The sequence below is a fragment of the Polypterus senegalus genome, chromosome 11 (genome assembly GCF_016835505.1).
Source record: "Polypterus senegalus isolate Bchr_013 chromosome 11, ASM1683550v1, whole genome shotgun sequence".
Lineage (NCBI taxonomy): Eukaryota > Metazoa > Chordata > Cladistia > Polypteriformes > Polypteridae > Polypterus > Polypterus senegalus.
Genome location: NC_053164.1, coordinates 54,600,675 through 54,623,030, shown reverse-complemented (window position 1 = coordinate 54,623,030; position 22,356 = coordinate 54,600,675). Strand labels below are relative to the sequence as shown.

General features: G+C 37.2%; 1 protein-coding gene across 4 annotated transcripts in view; it reads right to left on the bottom strand.

Moving 5' to 3' along the window:
* Positions 1-22,356, bottom strand: part of LOC120539003 (large proline-rich protein BAG6-like) — a 152,521-nt gene that overhangs the window by 76,765 nt on the left and 53,400 nt on the right. For 3 of the 4 annotated variants that reach the window (XM_039768671.1, XM_039768670.1, XM_039768672.1), the window contains exons 4-6: positions 15,157-15,359; positions 14,620-14,691; positions 10,519-10,569 (exon numbers count right to left, since the gene is read on the bottom strand). In XM_039768671.1, coding sequence (XP_039624605.1) covers positions 10,519-10,569; positions 14,620-14,691; positions 15,157-15,359 — 326 coding nt within the window. The remainder of the gene's footprint in view (positions 1-10,518; positions 10,570-14,619; positions 14,692-15,156; positions 15,360-22,356) is intronic. The other variant, XM_039768673.1, reaches the window with a different exon arrangement.

Below are 22,356 nucleotides of genomic sequence, written 5' to 3'. Positions count from 1 at the left end.
ATGAAATTAAAAACAGGTGCACTAGAGGGGCAAAAGACAATGAAATAGCACGTGCCCTAAACTTACATTTTTCTGAGGTGTTCACAAGTGAGCAAGTGGATAACCTCCCAGAGATAAAGATGATTATTAAAGAGGTACTGAGGGATTTGGAAATTGTAGAGGAAGAAGTACTGCTCATATTAAATAAGATGAAATCAAACAAATCACCTGGACCAGATAATATTTACCCTTGAATTCTTAAGGAGGCTAGTGAGTACATATATAAACCCTTGACACATTTGTAGGAAGTCATTGTGCACTGGAGAGATTCCAAAGGACTGGAAAATGGCACATATCATCCCATTATAAGTATGACAGGGCAGTTCCATGCAACTATAGGCCAGTAAACTTAACATGTATCACAGGCAAATTAATGGAAGGAATTATTAAGGATAAGATTGAGCACCATCTGGCAAGGAGTTATTCTGAACAGTGAGCATGGGTTCAGAAGGGGGGTGTGTCATGTTTTACTAACATTCTATGAGGAGGCAACAAAAGGATACGATCAAAGTGGAGCATATAAAATTATTTATCTCGACTTACAGAAAGCATTTGATAAGGTGCCACATAAGAGGTTGAGCATCAAACTAAAAGTGGGAGTTCAGGGTGATGTGTTTAGATGGGTGTAGAATTGGCTCAGACACAGGAAGCAGATGGTGCGAGGAACCTTATCAGAATTGGCCGCTGTTAAGAGTGGTGTTGCACAGGGGTCAGTGCTAGGGCGGTTGTACACCTCACAATGGTCGAGAGTACACCTTATGAGAAGGATTTAGGAGTCATAGTGGACTCTAAGCTATCAACTTCCCGACAGTGTTCAGAAGCCATTAAGAGGGTAAACAAAATGTTAGGTTATATAGCACGATAAGTGGAGTACAAGTCCAAGGAGGCTATTCTCAACCTTTATAATGCACTGGTGAGACCTCATCTGGACTACTGTGTGCAGTTTTGGTCTCCAGGTTACAACAAGGACATAGCAGAGCTAGAAAAAGTCCAGAGAAGAGCGACTATGGTGATTCCAGGGCTACAGGGATTGAACTGTAAGGAAAGAATAAAAGAGATGAGCCTATACAGTTTAAGCAAAAGAAGATTAAGAGGTGACATGATTGAAGTGTTTAAAATTATGAAGGGAATTAGTACATTGGATCGAGCTGTTATTTTAAAATGAGTTCATCAAGAACACATGGACACAGTTGGAAACTTAAGGGTAAATTTCACACAAACATTAGGAAGTTTTTCTTTACAAAAAGAACGAAAGACACTTGGAATAAGCTACCAAGTAGTGTGGTAGACAGTAAGACTCTAGGGACTTTCAAAACAAGACTTGATTTTATTTGGAAGAAATAAGTGGAAAGGACTGGCGAACTTTCTTGGGCTGAATGGCCTGTTCTCATCTAAGAGTGTTTCAACATTGAGATGACCCACAAAACAGGAATGGTTTAACAGGTGGAGGCCACTGACATTTTTTTCCTCCTCATCTTTTCTGACTGGTTTGTCACCAGTTTTGCATTTCGCTATGGTCAGTGTCACTACTGGTAGCATGAGGTGAAACCTGGATTCTACAGAGGATGCACAGGTAGTCCAATTTGTCTAGGATGGCACATCAATACGTGCCAGACGGTTTGCTGTGTCTCCCGGCACAGTCTCAAGGGCATGGAGGATATTCCTGGAGACAGGTAGTTACTCTAGGAGAGTGGGACAGGGCTGTAGAAGGTCCTTATGCCATCAGCAGGACCGATATCCGCTCCTTTGGGCAAGGAGGAACAGGAAGAGCACTGCCAGAGCCCTACAAAATGATCTCCAGCAGGCCACTGGTGTGAATGTCTCTGACCAAACAATCAGAAACAGACTTCATGAGAGTGACCCGAGGGCCCCGACGTCCTCTAGTGGGCCTTGTGCTCACTGCCCGGCACCATGAAGCTCAATTGGCATTTGCCATAGAATGCCAGAATTGGCAGGCCCACCACTGGCACCCTGTACTTTTCACAGATGACAGCAAGTTCACCCTGAGCACATGTGACAGATGTGAAAGAGTCTGGAGAAGCCGTGGAGAATGTTATGCTGCCTGTAACAATGTTCAACATGACCGTTTTTTTTTTTTTTTGGTGGGTCAGTGATGGTCTGCGGGGGCAATCCATTGAAAGACGCACAGAACTTTACAGGCTAGATAATGGCACCTTGACTGCCATTAGGTATCAGGATGAAATCCATGGACCCGTAACAAATACTTTTTGTGGGCTCAGACAAACGTTCATACAGCATCATGATAAACAGAGTTCTTTTTAACAAATGTTTTTTCCAACAAAAAATGACCATTGAACATGATAATGCAATGCAAAAACTACTTAATGTCATGTCTTGGGAAATGGGCAAGAGGCTGCCTCAAAACACATGAGATAGAAGCTGTGTCATGGGGGCAATTGTCCTGCTTTAGCTCCCGCTGTCAGATTAGAACACCACCAGCGGCGTGGAGTCACCGGTGTGGCAGACCAGGAGATTGTGAGGAAGAGCAGGTGAAAAAACGGTGTTAAATGTTCTGAACATTGTGTGACAAGCACGTTGCGAGGTAGGCCTGATCATGCAGAGGACAGCCAATTGCTTTGCTCTTGGTTTACTGTGTATGAGATGGAGCAGAGCACCCATGGAGATGTCCTTGCGCCACTGCCATTAGAGACAGTGAATTGTTGATGACCCGGTCACCACTATACTATACTTCCCCATATTCGTTATAATGAAATTTTGTTATAATAAAATATTTTTATGCTCCCATTAATTTCTTTACAACGGGATTCCACCTATATATATATATATATATATATATATATATATATATATAAAATTAATATATATATAAAATATATAAATATATATATATACACAATATATAAATATATATATATATATATATATAATATATACATATACATATACACACACACTATAAAAGATAATCTTGAGATGAGACTATTGCCAAGAGATTTTTTTCAAGTCCTGCCCTCCTCATAACCATTTTCATAGATGGAACTACGTATGGTACTTTTCAAGAAGCAGAATGAGCAGCTGGATTATGTAAATTGGACAACTATATTTTCTAAATGATGTCTGATGCTGCTTCTGTAATGATGCCTGACAAATTAAGACACTTCTTCGTGTACTTAATTATGATGGTTGAAGTTGACACTTTAAAATGGGAAGCGTTCAAAGGGCCATTATCTGAAAAGCCTAATAAACATCAAAGAATTGTTAGAAGCAAAAGATTTAACGATGCAGTAATTTGGACTTCCAGAAGAAAGACGAAACTGAGGTAAAGAAAGAGATAACAGCAGACAAAGATTTAACTGCGGAAGGCCATGGAAAATGATACTGGGAAAGGTAAATTTTCAAAACAATTCAAAAAAAATATTCTCTGTGAAATTCGTCATAGATGGGCTTGGCGGCACAGGCAAAACATTTTTGTATAAGTGTTCAGCATTATTGCAAACACATTGCATCGATAGAGTGGACAGGTATAGCAGCAGTTCTTCCATACGCAGGGCTCTAGACTAACTTTTTGCACTGGATGCACTGGTGCGCCTAACTTTTTTTCTTAGGTGCACCAGCACAAAAGTTAGGTGCACCCAAATTTTCAACCGCATCACATTTAACACCACAGTTTTACACGTTCACTTTATTTGTTTTTTTTTTTGTTTTTTGTTTTTTTTAAATTGCTGTCCATATAGGCAATATTGACTTGTAAATGATTAACTAACAATCTGGTCAATATAAAGTTCTTTATTTGAAGGCAAGCACAATTCTACAAGAAAAGTAACTTACTGAAAAATATAAGATAAGATTAACTAAAAAGAAAATCTGAAATTAAGTGTTATAAGGGCTTCAAACTGAACATCTCATGGCTCAATGTCTTATGGACTATCCTCCATTGCAGTCATATGCCCCTCGGATGGCCAACTCCTGTAGTTTGACCTTCTTGATCTTTGGCCTTGACTAAACCAGCTGGCCACACTCTCTCTAGCATCAAAATCTTCCAGACTTGGGCATGAGCATGCTCGACCTCAATGTGTCCAATAAGTATATTCACCGGTCTTCCTCTCCGCAAGATACGACCGTACACAATGACGCATTCCTTTGTGGCGATATCTGTGTCTCCGTCGATCAGGAATGCCATGTACGCACTGTTCGCAATTTGACTGGAGACGTCTTTTTTTTCAATGTATCTGCGATGACTCCTATAAATTGGGCGCACGCGACATCATTGCTGTACGTTGGGTTTACGTTCAAGCCATTTTTCTTCATAAGAATTATTTCGGACTTGAATTTAGTGAAGGGAAGTTCTTCTTTTGCAATATTGTAGGCAACGTTAAACTTAATTATCATCTCGACCTCGTCTGATGATCTGTTTGCTGCTGCCTGCCGCTGAAAGGCAGCGGGGAGAGGGGACACTTGAGCAGTGCATTTATCGCGGCATGTAATGGGTTTTATAGATGCATTGTGCTTTTTCAGCGTTTCAATTCTAAATGTATTAGAACCAGTCACAAATGCACTACTGCCGGCCATGGTCTTCCCCACACTCTTTACAGTAAATACAATGCATTATATTATCGGCTTTACTGTATCTTAGCCAGGGAAACTGGTCAAGCCACTCTTTTTGAAATGTATACACTTTACCCCTTTTCATTTCAGTGGGCTCGGACTCGATCGTATGTGGCTCGTTATCTAATGCCGTCTCCAGACCAGGGCTTGCTATAACTTGGGAGGTTGATGGCTCCGTGTCAGAGCATTGGTTATGATTTTCGGACGGATCAGGCCCTAACTTAACATTCTTAACTAAAAAGCTGTCAATCGTTCTTTTCATCCTCTCTCATAATTCGCAGCTACATCCACTGTTTACCTGATGGGCTACTCACCTCTCTCTGTCTGACTGCATCACATGCATTTTCAAACGTACACACACGTACAGGAATATCTGGACCACGGCCAATCGGGGGGATCCGCCCTTCACTATCTCTGATTGGTTTAGACCACGATATGGGCCTAATGTGTGTCTGTTGTTGAACAACAGGGAGACTTTAAGAGTCACGGAGTTTCGTTTTTTTTCCCCCTCGAACAGCTGGTTGCACCGGTGCGACCTTTGATTTTTTTTAGTCGCACCATTGAGAAATTAGGTCGCACTCTAGAGCCCTGATACGGTAAAACAGTTCACAAAACTATTAACCTACCTTTAAACATCATGGATAAAAATGTTACATTGAAATGGAAAAAGAAGATAAAACAAGAAATGCAAAAGACCAAAATACTTATTTGGAACAAAGTGTCAACGATCCCACAAACAGTATTAAAAGTAATTGGCAAAACATTTCAGGGACATTTTTTACTCTGATCAACCAGTTGTGGGTAAAACCTTTATACTGGGAGGTGACTTTCATCAAGTTCTACCAGTGGTCAAGAAAGGAGGCAGATGGCATATTTACAATGCATGCCTAAACAGTGGGCCATTACAATCTTGTTCCAATAAGTCAAATTACAAAAGAATGTGCAAGCAGATCAAAATTCAGTTGATTTCGCCATCTGGCTACTTTAAAATTCAAAATGTCCCAATAAAAGAAAAGAAGACTTCTCGTGTCCAAATCTTATTGAAGAATTTTATTCCGAAGGGTTATCAACAGAAGAAATGAATACACAGGCAATCCTAGCAGCAAGAAACGAAGTCAAACAAATTAACGCGAACATTGTTGATCGGTTACAGGGCAAATTGATTAAATGCATATCAATAGACTATGCTGAAATAGTGGTGGTGAGAGTGCGGAAGATCAAAACGTTAACTTTCAATATCCTGTAGAATATCTGTATGCATTAACACCATTCATTCTTGCAGCGGCTGAATTACTGTTGAAAGAAGGATGCATCATAATATTATTGCGTAATTTATGTATAAGTGAGGGGCTATGCAATGGAATAAGATTAGTTGTATAGTAAATTGGTCGAACAATTCTAACATGTAAAATTTTAAGAGGCAACAAGAAAGGTAATGTAGTAAATATTCCGCAGATATCATTAGACACCAAAGGAGATCTTAAAATGTCATTCGTATTAAAATCTTTACAGTTTCCCATTAGAATAGCTTTTGCTATGACAATTAAATCACAGGGACAAACATTAAAAAAAAGTCGGTTTATTTATCAGAGAGAAAGAAACTATATTCATTTATGGACAGTTACCACGATGCATGTCCAAACACAAAATCAAAATTCAAAGCGATATTGAAGAAGTTAATTCCAAATATTGTTTTTAATTTTACAGTAAAGGTAAATTTAAAAAGTATTTGCATGTTAATTTCAAAGCCAAACAGAACAAAAATGTATAGCTCAACGAATACCTCTAACGCAACATTAAACAATTTTCTTTGAATTTATTACTTTTTACTATGGTTAATTAGTTGCTTTCATGTACAATAGTTAGTTCTATTATGCATATGAAACAGTTCCCATGAAAATAATCTGTTTAAATTGTACATCTGCTTACTCATATGCAAGTGGCAGAGCCGCAAAGTGGCTTGCGAGCACATACACACACACAGGCAGGGCTTTTGTCTGGAAACATTGACAATTACAAAATTGCCTCATACAGTCTAAGGAGAACTTTGAAAAATGTTAAATGTCATTATGGGGATATAAGTTAAATGATTACACCTCACGTGACTGGTAATGTTACTTTGCTCTCAAAGCACGCTAAACTCCGTTTCTGAATTAATTCCATAATGGGATAAAAGTATAACGTGAATCTGTGAGCAATTTGCTTTATTTTAAAAAGAAAAAGAAAAAAAAAAAAAAAAAGTGTACAATCCCTGTACTCGTGTGCTAAAATTCTCCTGACTCAAATGTAAAGGATTTTCAGACATGACCTCTGCCGATTTTCTGTTCCGATACAATATGTGTTGATGCAATGATGTATGACCAACACTGTGAGCCATTTTTATATGGTTTCAAATTCTGTAGCCACACATTAGTGCAGTACTGACTTTCTTGCCAGTACCAATAGTGTTTATACAAACCGGATTCCAAAAATGTTGGGACACTAAACAAATTGTGAATAAAAACTGAATGCAATGATGTGGAGATGGCAAATGTCAATATTTTATTTGTAATAAAACGTAGATGACAGATCAAACGTTTGATCTGAGTAAATGTATCATTTTAAAGGACAAATATGATGATTCAAAATTTCACGGTGTCAACAAATCCCAAAAAAGTTGGGACAAGTAGCAATAAGAGGCTGGAAAAAGTAAATTTGAGCATAACGAAGAGCTGGAAGACCAATAAACACTAATTAGGTCAATTGGCAACATGATTGGGTATAAAAAGAGCTTCTCAGAGTGGCAGTGTCTCTCAGAAGCCAAGATGGGTAGAGGATCACCAATTCCCACAATGTTGCGCAGAAAGATAGTGGAGCAATATCAGAAAGGTGTTACCCAGCAAAAATTGCAAAGACTTTGCATCTATCATCATCAACTGTGCATAACATCATCCGAAGATTCAGAGAATCTGGAACAATCTCTGTGCGTAAGAGTCAAGGCCGTAAAACCATACTGGATGCCCGTGATCTCCGGGCCCTTAAACAACACTGCACCACAAACAGGAATGCTACTGTAAAGGAAATCACAGAATGGGCTCAGGAATACTTCCAGAAACCATTGTCAGTGAACACAATCCACTGTGTCATCCGCCATTGCCAGCTGAAACTCTACAGTGCAAAGAAGAAGCCATTTCTAAGCAAGATCCACAAGCTCAGGCGTTGTCACTGGGCCAGGGATCATTTAAAATGGAGTGTGGCAAAATGGAAGACTGTTCTGTGGTCAGACGAGTCACGATTCGAAGTTCTTTTTGGAAATCTGGGACGCCATGTCATCCGGACCAAAGAGGACAAGGACAACCCAAGTTGCTATCAACGCTCAGTTCAGAAGCCTGCATCTCTGATGGTATGGGGTTGCATGAGTGTGTGTGGCATGGGCAGCTTGCATGTCTGGAAAGGCACCATCAATGCAGAAAAATATATTCAGGTTCTAGAACAACATATGCTCCCATCCAGACGTCATCTCTTTCAGGGAAGACCCTGCATTTTTCAACAAGATAATGCCAGACCACATTCTGCATCAATCACAACATCATGGCTGCGTAGGAGAAGGATCCGGGTACTGAAATGGCCAGTCTGCAGTCCAGATCTTTCACCTATAGAGAACATTTGGTGATCATCATAAAGAGGAAGGTGCGACAAAGAAGGCCCAAGATGATTGAACAGTTAGAGGCCTGTATTAGACAAGAATGGGAGAGCATTCCTATTTCTAAACTTGAGAAAATGGTCTCCTCGGTCACCAGACGTCTGTTGAGTGTTGTAAGAAGAAGGGGAGATGCCACACAGTGGTGAAAATGGCCTTGTCCCAACTTTTTTGGGATTTGTTGACACCATGAAATTCTGAATCAACATATTTATTTTTCCCTTAAAATGATACATTTTCTCAGTTTAAACTTTTGTTCCATGATTTATGTTATTAGAAGTTGGCACCTCCACATCATTGCATTCAGTTTTTATTCACGATTTGTATAGTGTCTCAACTTTTTTGGAATCCGGTTTGTGTACATATATGTACCTAAAAATCTCATCCACCCTTCCTGAATGATTACTTTCATGTTCAACTAATGCCTATAGCAATGAAGAATTTCAAGAGAGTAATCAAATTTGCAATTGCTAATTTGCACGTGGCTCCGGTAAATCTACATACAGTACTGGCCCACTTGGGCAGTGGGAGAAGGAATTATATGTGAATGTTATTTATAGACTATAGTTCAGTATTTAATCACCAAGCTTGGGGACCCGCATTTGAACACTCTACTATGTATCAGAGTTTTTAAATTCAAAATAAGCAGACCCCAGGTTATTCAAGTGGGTGGCCATACTTCAACATCCCTCACCAATTATGCAGGGTGCCACAGGACTAGTCTTCTCCTGATGCTAGCAAGAAACTGATTGTGGACTTTGGAGGAAAACAGCTGAGGCACTACCATCATCTCGGAACTAAGAGCATTCAAGTGAAGAGGGTGGACAGTTTCAGATACCATGGTGCCCACTTCACAGAGGACCTGATCTGATCCAAGCATACTGACACTTTGGTGAAGACAACATGACATCTTTACCATCTCAGACACCTGAGGGATTTTAGGCTGCCCTTACACATTCTAAGGAATTTCTATAAATCCACCATCGAAATTATACTGACAGGAAGTACTACTGCCTGCTTCGGAAACAGCATGTAGCTGAACTACAAACTTTTCCAGAGAGTAGTACAATCAATTGAATGTATCACTGGGTGTGCACACTCTGTCTTCCAGGACATCTATACTAAGCAATGCCGGACCAGAGCAAAGAAAACTGTCAGAGATACCAACCATCCAATCAATTGGCTACTCATTAAAAAGCTGGCAAGAATGAAAATATGCAGAAGTATATGCAAACACAAGTTAACAAGTAATATTGTTTAACATGTGTCCAAAGCAAAAACACGAAGTATAAATAGAAGTTCTATGGACAATTAAAAAAAAATGGCACAAATACTCTACCATGGGGAGAAAAACAAACAAACTGGCAACATTTAACATAAAGTGTCTGTCATTATATTATACATGCACATTAATTACACGGTAACTACCTGGGTAATGACCGTGCAATTGGCCATTTCTTCAGTGTACACATTAGGTTATTTCTGATTGTGTACATACACATACTGTAGAATGAGTTACACAGTAGGTATACTGTAATAATGCCTAGTTACATTTTAGTTATCCAGGTAACAACCAAATAATTAAGGCATATGTACAATGTTATACTAAACATTACATGTAAACTCTTGTCAACAAATTCCATTGGCAATTACAAGGAAGGTGTCAATATAAAAAATATATTAGTAATGCCAGTTTAAGAACTTTAATTCTTACACATAATTCTCTTCTCTGTTCTGCAGACAAAACATTGTGAAAATACAAAACATGGCCAAAAGAACACAGGGAATTGTTCTAACTTACAAAATTGTAATTACATACATACTATAAGTATGATAGTTTATTTTAAATTTTTTCTTCATGTCTGTAATATGTACCTAAATGTATTTTACATTCTACTGGTCTTTAAAACGGTTCTAACTGTAAAAGGAATAAGACTATTTCAGCATTTCTGGTAATTAACTATTTAAAGGCTAGAGGTAGAAAATCATCCAAATTAACATAATAACTACAGTCAATGTGCATTATATTTCTAAAAACTTCCAGTCACATTCAATAAAAATATGGAAAGCCAGTGTAATTCCAGAGTATTCTGCACATTCATTTATCCACTACATATTGAGAGCAGAACAATAAAAGGTGCAGTTTAAGCACTACCAATGAAGTGTTTTATATTATAAATTGCACTTTTTTCAATGGGCTAGGAGACACCCACCTGAACTGTTTGCTCCATGTCTATATGCACATCCACAGAGGATCCATTGCTCTTAAAGGGGGAAAGAGAGAAATGTTATCCCTCAACATTTCACTTTCACATACTAAGAAGTGTTATGAAAAAAGGGGTCTACATTTTAAAATTTTTTTCATAAAATTTCACCAGGTAAACAAACAAATGAACCTTAAACTACTTAGTACTAGTTACTATATAATACAAACATGTATAGCACTGAAATTACACAATACTGAGCATTCAGTTGCTTTGCATTTTATTATTAATTTTGTTAAATAGAATTTTTGAAATCTACTGTATATTTCATTAGAGAGAGAGAGAGAGAGAGAGAGAGAGTTAGAAAACGCAATATCCATATTTTCTAATCTGTCATATTGATTAAAAAAATTACTACTAAAGTAAATGTTATTTTGTAGGTATGTGCCGCTGGAACATAACAGTTCATGAAAGCAAAAGCCTCAAATAAGTTTTTCCTCCCCATTGTAATAATCAAATGTCTTCATGTAAATTTAAAAATGATGAAAATTTTAAACATGAAAGATGTTCCTTGGAACTATATTTCAACTGTTTATTTATGGTGGTAGATGCTGTAATCATCCCCTATTCAACAGAAACTTAATGAACTTGCATTTTGAACTCACCAATTAGTCTTGTTTTTGGGGGATACTAAGATTAAGGAACATTTTATGGTTTTGAATAATTTCCTTTTAAATCAGATTTTAACAATCCACAATCACTATAGTACTTGGTTAAATGATCATTGGTACTCCCCTAGTTTGTACTCTCTAATTCATTCATACATGCAGATGAGTCACAAACAAATGTATTAAGATTTTGCAGGTAAACTCAAAAAGTACTGTTTCTCTGCAATAACAAACTATGACAAAAAGGCGGAGAAAACAATTTATGTCCTATGTATGATAGTATAGCAGCAGAAATTGCTAATTTGAACAAAACAACCGCGATCATTTTAGAAAAGAACAGCAAAAAGTGGTAGTATGCCTGATCATTATTAGTAAGTGGAAGAAAGTTACAAAGTATTTTAATAAAAAAAAATGTAAAAGACAAGTGCAGACAGAAAACAATGTCTGTGTAATACCAATACATAATACCCTAAATGGTTTGAATACCTGGGCAACACACACATTAGATGATGAAAAAATAAGATTAAAACTTTTGTAAACTGAAAAACAAAAAACAATTTATAAAAAAGACCACAGCCTTTCAGTTATTTGCAAGACATTATAGTTATAGATACATGAAACTGTTTATATATTCTTAGACACAGATAGATAAAAAATATCATTGGTTGATTAATAAAGAAATCTATCACAAACAAAAACTTCTTGAATTGTGAAGTATGAAATGTGACTTGCAATATAAGAATGAATATGTTAATAAAAGGCTGTTATCGGATTACAAATACAGTGCCAACTGCAAATACTTTCACGCACATCATATTAACTAAAATGAAGCATACAGAGTGAAACAATAAAGGAAGCCCTTAACCATTTAACTCACTCCATACACTGGATAGTGTGGGTGGAAAGCTGGTTTACACACGTGTAGAGAAAAACTGCCAATTAAGATCCACTGTGATAAACAGATCACCATTTGGAGGGCAAATGGGGTAGACAGGTTCTTATTTTATTTTTCATTTGTTTTGTCTTTTTACTGATATTTATTATGAAGATCAGGTAATCTTCACTATAGATCTGATCACAGGTCTGAGCATTTTAAGAAATAAGACTTACACTGTATAATAAAATATAATAAAGTATGCTGAATATTTTTCAATAAAGCACTGAGCAATCTAAAAAAAAATATTCTTTAAAAATCTAAAGAATATTATTCAAACTTTTAATGCCAGCTATCAGATCAAAAATGATTCACACGACAATTAAGGATGTTATTGCACTTAAAAATGAAGGGTATATTCCAATCACATCATAATAAAGGGAAAGTCTTCTACTTGTAAAGTAGCTTAATTTGCCCTAGAAACTAGTAAAATAAAAAATATCTCCTCCAAGCTAATTATACAACTGCAAGCAGTAAATAGCAAAAATAAACCCAAAGTCTTACATTCAGATATTTGTATGCTTACAGATTCACATGTTGACATTGTGGATATATTAAATAGACATATTTAGTTTTTGTGACACTATATTGCTATTGACAGATGTCACAGTGCTATATTCATTTATTATGCAGTCCTTTTAACCCCTAGGTCAATGCTTACAACAATTTTATGGTTAACAAAAAATAATTTACATTTTGATACATCATCAGTTTTATTGTTTAAAAAAAGTAAACTAAAATACAAAGCAGAGAAATTAATTTTAGAAAAATATTCATTCCAAACCTCTGTTCATTGGGTCAAATACACCTGTATGTGTTTGATTTCCACCTGTTATTTACTGCAAAGCAATATGAACAGAACTTAAGATGAAAAGTTTTTCAGGAGGAGACAAGTGAGGGATGAGTTCAATGGTACTGAGAATACCAAGCATCACTGCTCAATCTGGAAACTACTCGAATTGCTTACAAAAGCAGCCACTATATCAAAAAAAAACTTATGATTTGCATTGCATAATAGCTATGATGGAAGCAAGTTTAAGTCAGATAATAATTATTTATGTACTCCACAAATTTCAGCTATAAAGTACAAAGACAGGGCCAGATTTGGAAAAAGATATCTTATTAAATTACACCTTGCATTTAGACCAAATATGGATGAGTCTCAGAAAGAATTAAAGAAAAGACCTTAATAGTATTTGTAATGTGGTTTCAATGGCAAGCACTAGGTATGGAACAAAAAAAAAAAAAAAAACATAGCATATGGAGCAAAACGGTCAACATTCTACAAAAGTTCTTTTGCTAAAACAATAATTGATAATACAAAAAGACAATGGCCTGAAACTAAAAGCCACAGCTACACCAGGATGACTTAAAAAAAAAAAAAATGAAGCTCAATCAGTAACCGAGTCTCTATTACTCCCATACAGAAATTACTGCAAGAACTGCTGTACACCCTTGCTCCCAAAAGTACCCTGTAATAATTCCAGAAGTCCTACAAAAGGACGAACAAATATTAAATCCATGGACTAAGCAAAACCAAACTGAAAGAGGAAACGCTAAATGTATTTATTTTCTTTTATATTAAAAGTGACCATGACCAATAACTTAATTCTGTTACCTCTAAAAAGTAATGTAGTTTAAATATATTGCAAATTTTCATTGTATCATAGCAAATTGTGGTAGTATGGAGGAAAATATCTTATACACCAACTATTTCCCTATCCACACATTTTTTTTTATCTCTCTGTGTACATACTGTATTATTTATATTTCTATAGCTATAGTACTGCTCAAAAAGTCTTAGGTACATCAGATAGTAGACAACAATTTGTCTTTGATGATTAGTATATATGTCTTCTCAAATGGTGAATAGAAAATAGAAATAATGAAATATGTTGTTTTCTACTGAGTCCCAAACATTCTTCTCGTAAATAGTGAAGTAGTACAATATGATATATGAATGTCCATAAAGAAAATAAATAGCTGCAGAACACTTTCCAAATAAAACTTGGAGATCTTTGTAAGCATATAGCCTAGTTCTTGATTAAGCAAATATGATTAACAAGTACTAATCATCAATGACATAACGTATATGTTGCATCAAAGTGATTAACTGAAACACAACCAGCCGTCTAATGGTAATAAAACAGGACCTGGGAAAACCATACTAAAAAGGTTGCAGTTGCAATCGAACATTGTGGCAAAAGTGAGCAAAGCAAGAAGAAACACTGCCACTATCCTACATCAAGGTCTCTCTGTGTTTAATGGGGCAACTACTATGTTTAAAAAACACAAACCATCTCTATTAATTCCAAATAACACTTTTCTAGTTTATTCAGGTCAACGTAATACTACAGAAAACTATATACATTTATGGGTAAGAAAAGAGGAGATGAAATGCAGGAAATTGTCTTATTGCAATAAATTGGATAGATCACAAAGTTCTTCTAGTTACTACTTGGACAGAAAGATAGTCATTACAATATTAAACTAGAAAACGTTACTCACTCCAGTGTTGGTGCTGACACGAGCATTTCTGCCCGCCTCTCCTAACCCAGCCATTACCTGTTGCACTGACTGCTGCATGGTGGGGGGGAAAAAAACAAAAAATAAAGATTAAATTAAAAATTAAGCAAAACATACTCCTACTGTATTTTAAAACTATATAAACTTCTGATTGTTACTACAATGAGTGATTGTAGATGTGTGCATGGTATGTCATACAAATGAGACAAGAACCTACTGGAATGAATGTCAGTCGAGGTTGATGTTGCTGTGATATATTGTCTAATAATCAATACAAATCCACTAATACTTTCAGTGTTTCTGTAGGAGTTCTTTACATTTTTAAAATTATGTTATTTCAAGAACTTACTAAAAAAAAAAAAATATGCCACTGCCACAAAAGGCTATTCTCTATTACACGAACTAGTTAATTTACCGATTATAAAAATGAGTAAACTTGAAATTACAAGGTTCTTGGTCAATAACTGCAAAATCCTTCATTATACTATTTTTTTTTTTCTTTGGAACATTATCAGTTACCTGAATCTGCTGTGGATCCATGAGGTTGACTGGCAAGTTGAAGGTGCCAACCATGACATAACTATTGGCATTCCGGTCATGGGGAGGTGCAGTAGGACCATGGGTAGTAGTTGGTCCTGAACTAGATGCTCCACTACTTCCTGTACCGGCCTGTGTCTGTGGGGGTGCTCTTTCAACAAGGTGAATAACTTTTCCATCAACATCTACAGTGGAGACAAAATGTAGTGGTAACAATGTATATGAGATAAACCATTTTGATTTAAAACAAGAAAAAAAAAATCAAAGTATAAAAAAGAAAAAACACAGTTTTCAATGTAAATAAATAAATTTTGCTCAAAGAAGCTTCAATATATGAAGATAGAATGTCAGTGTAAAAACAGCTAAAGCTAATCTGTAAAATGTCAGTATATTAAAAAAAAAACTACATACAAAAATAATTTGCTACGGACTACATCATATTGATATAAAAGGTTAACTTTTATTGGTTTTCTCTTATTTAAACATTTCCCTTACTTGTGTTTATTTGAACTGCTAAAAGAAAATGCACAACTATTTTAGATTAAGAAAGGGAAGTGCAAATTATAAAAATAAATACCTAGAAAAGTGTGTTTTGGTTAATTGACCATTACATTAAAAACTTTTTGTCAATACATGTACTCAATTGTACACTGTAAATTATACATTTCTCCATTTTGTTAACAAAACAACATTGCATTATATAGCCTTTTTAAGATACAACATTCTAGCTTTAATTGTGAAGACTTGTTTTACATGAAGAGGCTGGAAAATTACTGGGTTAGCAACCTCAAGAATGAAGTGAAATTTGCTTGAACACACACACACACACACATTTCCCAGGTCAATGGTATTCACAAATGACATTGGCATTTAAGAGGGAAGAGGTAATGAAAGACATTCATAGTACTGTATAACAAATCCTTTAACCATTGTGAAGTAGCTGGGGGTGGAGAGTTCTTCCTGGTTTGCAAGATTAGCTGATAAGCAAGCAATGCTATGGAATACTTTTTCAGGGTGCATGTTGTACTCAGTAGAAGGACAGTAAGTGGTTAAAGGTCTTTTGAGAAATGTTTTCAACAGCATGAGTGCATATGTATCCAAGCTGACAGCAAAGCCAAAAACTATTGGCACCTGTCACAGATAGGCTCTAGCTCTTGGTTGATTTCAGAAAGTTCAGTAGTAGAAAGTGCAAAGTGCAAGTGTTTAATTTAAAATTAGATTTGTCCATGGGTGAAGTCAGATACGGAAGCTGATAAAAAAATTAAAGACCAATTACATTTCATGAATAAAGCATAACAAATTAACGAGTTTACAACTTTACTTTTAGATTTGCACCATAGCAGAAACACTGCATGTATGTTTAACTAGCTAATAACTAAAAAGTACAAGTCGGTCAGGTCAGTGTTGCCACACCCAACACACGACAAAACAGCTCGGGATCGTGGTTGGCAACCCCTCATGCAGACACGCGGCCTAGTCCACCCTCCAGAAATCCACCTGCTGCAGTCAGGTGTTACGTAGGCATCCCCTTGGCCTGGTCCAGCTGCTTGGGCCCTCAACAATCAAGATATTGTGAGCTGGATCACCCTCAGGGAATAACATCACATGGCCATAATGCCATAACTGGTGGTCTCTCACAATGCAGGTAATGTGCCTCATTCAGTACTCCATGAGCAAAGTCAAACCAGCAGTACCCAACAATTGTCCGAAGAGATACAGTTCCAAAGCAGCCCAGACTTCGTTTCAGGTCACTAGATATCATCCTTGCCTTGCAATTACAGGAAGTAAGACAGGAAGCACCAAGACTCTAAAGACTTTTTGCATAGATATTGGGAATGTAAACACACATCTGTTCAATGACATCATAGGAATTTTCACCAGAGACATTAATGTTGCTGCCAAGGTAAGTAAACCTCTCGACAAGGTCTACACTCTCTCCGCAGACAGACGTACCAATGATGGCTGTGCCAAAGAGGTCATTAAAGGCCTGGATCTTGGTTTTTTTCCTGGACACTTGCAAGCCCAGATACTCAGACTTCTCACTCAGTCTCTCAAGAACCACGATCAGAGCCTCCATTGACTACATGAAGATCACAGCATTGTCAGCAAAGTCAATATCAGTGAATTTTTCTTCACCAACAAAAGCCTCACAGTCGCTGAAGCAAGAACACACCCCTGACGAACCGCAGGATAAACTGGGAAAAACGCACAGGATCTGTCTCCACTCTGCACAGCACTTAAGAGAACAGGCTTGCAATGATATCCAGCAACTTTGAAGGGATCCCGCAAAGTCTCAAAGTGCTCCACAGTGCAGTATACAAAAAGTATGGTGTTCAATATATACTGTAATGAATACCAAGATGCACAGACCAAGATGCACAGCGAATGGCAGTTAAGTTCAACAGCAGCCACTTTTACTTAATGATGACAAATCATCTGTCGGTACCTTGGGAAGCCTAATGTCCTTAGCTGTACTTTCCTCTGCCTGCCTCCTTGAATTTCCTTAGGCTTGTAGTACAAACCTTTCTAAAACTTATGGAATGTACATGAAAACCAAAAATTAAATTAAAGAATATTCCTTGTTGAATATAGACTGATTGAAAATTATGTTAGTACTAATGGTACTACTATGTATATACTTATATACAATTTTTGTGGACAATTTATGTTCCACATATGGTACATGTATTGAACATGATGGAGAACAGGTTGAGACATTCCTGTAAATTATCTTGCACATATGTTTTGTGAATAAATTGTTTCCGCCATTCAAATATTAGCATAATTTTCACCCTGTATACTGAGGCACAATACCTGGGTCCTTCAGCTGATGGTGGTCTAGTGGTCTGCCATTACATGTATACAGCCAGACTGTGTTGTATTTTTTGGTTATTAAGTTTTGGAACATTTTGTGATCTTTAATTGAGCAACTATCATAACAATAATGTGTGCCTGTAGAGCAGAAAATGCAACCAGCATCAAGTAACACCATTAATGCATATATAAGTTAAAGCAACAAGTGCTGACAGACACTGACAATTGTAACAGCGGGAAAAGTATTGAATGCATCAACGTTTATCACAAGTATTGAAAGCATCAACGTTTACGACAGTAAATACATTTCTAATGGGACCACTGACATGAAATTTTCACCAGATGTCGGTAACAACATAAGTAATCCACATATTTGTTTTGATTTCTTTGTACAAGTCCATAACTTACGTTACGTGTAATAAAAAAGGAACGACACAAGGAAAAAGTATTAAACACATGAAGAAAAGGAGGTGCAAAAAGGCATGGAAAGCCAAGAAACCAGACGAAATCGGTCAGTATTTTCAAAGCAATCCTGCACACTATCAGTGTAAATTAATATCAGCTGGTTAAGTCCTAATTGATGACCTATAAGAAAAGTTTCTCATTACCAAGGTGTCAAACAAAAAGCATCTTGTGATGGGTAAAAGTAAAGAGCTTGCAAAACATTGGCATTGGTTACAGATGCATTGCTAAACTTCTGAATGTTCCAGTGAGCACCACTGGGGACATCATCTGGAAGTGGAAAGAACATTCCACCATAAACTGGCAACGACCAGGTGCTCCTTGCAAGATTTATGACAGGAGACAAAGGAATAATCAGAAGAGTTGTCCAACAGCCAAGGACCGCTTGCTGAGAGCTTCGGAAAGACCTGGAATTAGCAGGTACAGTTGATTCAAAGAAAAAAATAAGTAATGGACTCAACTGCCATGTCATCTGTACACACTCACTGCATAAGACTCCACTGCTCAAATAAAAGCATGTTGAAGCACATTTAAAGTTTGCTGTCAACATATGGACAAGCCAATGAAATACTGGGAGAATATAGTCTGGTCAGATGAACTCTTTGGATGCCATTGCACACACCATGTTTGGAGAAGAAATGGCACTGCACATCACCCCAAAAACATCATACCAATAGTGAAGTTTGGAGGTGGGAACATCATGGTGTGGGACTGTTTTCAGCATATGGTATTGGCAGACTTCTTATACTTGAAGGAAGGATGAATGAAGAAATATACTGGGACATTCTTAATATGAATCTGCCACCATCTACCAGGATGCTGAATATGTAACGAGGGTGGACATTTCAGCAAGACAATGATCTCAAACACACAACCAAGGAAAAACTTAAGTGGTTTCAGAGAAAGAAAATAAAGCTGCTAGAAATGCCCAGTTAATCACTCAACTTGAATCCAATTGAAAAATCTATGGAAAGAACTAAAGATCAAAGTTCACAGAAGAGGCCCCTGGAACCTTCAAGATCTGAAGACGGTTTATGTGGAAGAATGAGCCAAAATCACACTTGAGCAATGCATGTGACTAGTTTCTCCATGCAGGAGGTGTCTTGAAGCTATCATTACCAACAAAGGCATTTCTAAGTATTAAATATGTTTCAGTAAGCATGTTCAATACTTATTTACTGTGATGTTCCACTTTATTTACACATAATTTATGGACTTACAGGTCAAATTCCATTACAATGAATATCTTTACAACAAAGTATTTTACGGTCCAGACAGTTTCCCCATAAGACAGAGTCTATAAAAATGTTAATATGAAATACATTCAGCAGGTACTTTCATTTCAATGACATGCCCAAAAGACCTTGAAATGCCTGAATGAATTATCCACAGAACAGTCAAGAGAATTAATCATCTACAAAGCAGTTAGCACTGTGGTCTCAGCTCTGTTATGCACAACGATCCCCGAACAGAAACATAGTAAATTTGTCTCTTTCTTCGAACTTTCCTTGTTTCAATTTTTTGCTGCGTTTGTTTTCTGTGGTTTTAAGTGATACCTTTTGCTTATTGTTCATCAACATTTGAAAAACATCCATTGGAATTTAACTCATTGACACCATCCTATAGAAAGGCAGACACAAAAAAACTACAACAGTTCACATTGCAGGTTTAGATTCCAGTAAAAAGAAAAAAAGACATTGACAGTGAATTTGGAACTTCGCCATCGACATTGTAAACTTTTTTTTTTTGAAAGGCTGAGCAAAAACCTGAAGAAAAATCTCTGGGTTGCAAACCTTGGGTCTCAGCGCAAACATACAGGTGCTGGTCATAAAATTAGAATATCATGACAAAGTTGATTTATTTCAGTAATTCCAGTCAAAAAGTGAAACTTGCATATTAGATTCATTCATTACACACAGACTGATGTATTTCAAATGTTTTTTAATTTTAATTTTGATGATTATAACTGACAACTAATGAAAGTCCCAAATTCAGTATTTCAGAAAATTAGAATATCAATTAAGACCAATGCAAAAAAAAAGGATTTTTAGAAATGTTGGCCAACTGAAAGGTATGAACATGAAAAGTATGAGCATGTACAGCATATTTAGTTGGTGCTCCTTTGGCCTGGATTACTGCAGCAAGGCGGCATGGCATGGAGTCGATCAGTCTGTGGCACTGCTCAGGTGTTATGAGAGCCCATGTTGCTCTGATAGTGGCCTTCAGCTCTTCTGAATTGTTGGGTCTGGCGTATTGCATCTTCCTCTTCACAATACCCCATAGATTTTCTATGGGGTTAAGGTCAGAGTTTCTTGGCCAATCAAGAACAGGGATACCATGGTCCTTAAACCAGGTACTGGTAGCTTTGGCACTGTGTGCAGGTGCCAGGTCCTGTTGGAGAATGAAATCTACATCTCCATAAAGTTCGTCAGCAGCAGGAAGCATGAAGTGCTCTAAAACTTCCTGGTAGATGGCTGCGTTAACCTTGGACCTCAGAAAACACAATGGACCAACACTGACTATGGAAACGTTACACTGGACCTCAAGCAACGTGGATTCTGTGCCTCTCCTCTCTTCCTCCGGACTCTGGGACCTTGATTTCCAAAGGAAATGCAAAATTCATCAGAGAACATAACTTTGGACCACTCAGCAGCAGTCCAGTCCTTTTTGTCTTTAGCCCAGGTGAGACGCTTCTGACGCTGTCTCTTGTTCAAGAGTGGCTTGACACAAGGAATGCGACAGCTGAAACACATCTTGCATATATATGTCTGTGTGTGGAGGTTCTTGAAGCACTGACTCCAGCTGCAGTCCACTCTTTGTGACTCTCCCCCACAGTTTTGAATGGGTTTTGTTTCACAATCCTCTCCAGGGTGCGGTTATCCCTATTGTTTGTACACTTTTTTCTACCACATCTTGTCCTTCCCTTCGCCTCTCTATTAATGTGCTTGGACACAGAGCTCTGTGAGCAGCCAGACTCTTTAGCAATGGCCTTTTGTGTCTTGCCCTCCATGTGCAAGGTGTCAATGGTCGTCTTTTGGACAAATGTCAAGTCAGTAGTCTTCCCCATAATTGTGTAGCCTACAGAACTAAACTGAGAGACCATTTAAAGGCTTTTGCAGGTGTTTTGAGTTAATTAGCAGATTAGAGTGTGGCACCAGGTGTCTTCAATATTGAACCTTTTCACAATATTCTAATTTTCCGAGATACTGAATTTGGGACTTCCATTAGTTGTCAGTTATAATCATCAAAATTAAAAGAAATAAACATTTGAAATACATCAGTCTGTGTGTAATGAATGAATCTAATATACAAGTTTCACTTTTTTAATGGAATTACTGAAATAAATCACCTTTGTCATGATATTCTAATTTTATGACCAGCACTTGTATGTTAACTGCTGCATTTGAAAACGTCGAAATAGCAATTATTCCTCTCATCATTGGTAAGTCGGCCAGTCCTTGGTGTGTTAAGCATGTTACATTCCTTTTCTGAGAGTATAAAGCAAACCAGCGAGCTTGGATGACTCAATATATTTTGGGAAACTGGCTGGGACAACTTGACAAGGATATTGTGATGCGCGAGTCACTGTCTTGCACCCCAAAACATGAGGTGGAGTCTTAGTACTTAAGCAAAACCAGCTTTATTCAACTTGAAACAGGAACAGCACGTTTATTTATTGTAGCGGGATCTACCACTCGCCTATACACAGACACAGCAGTTAGGCTGGGCCGTGGCCAGGTTAGTGGCCAAGTAATATTGTTCCCTGCATTTATAATGTCCCTTGCATCACCCATCGTCGATACTGTGACCACGATCAGTGCAGATTTGCTTCTGCGGCGCTCCCAAAAAAAGAGTTCAGAAACCTCACAATATGAAGAATAAAAAGGAAGATTCTGCTTCTGACCG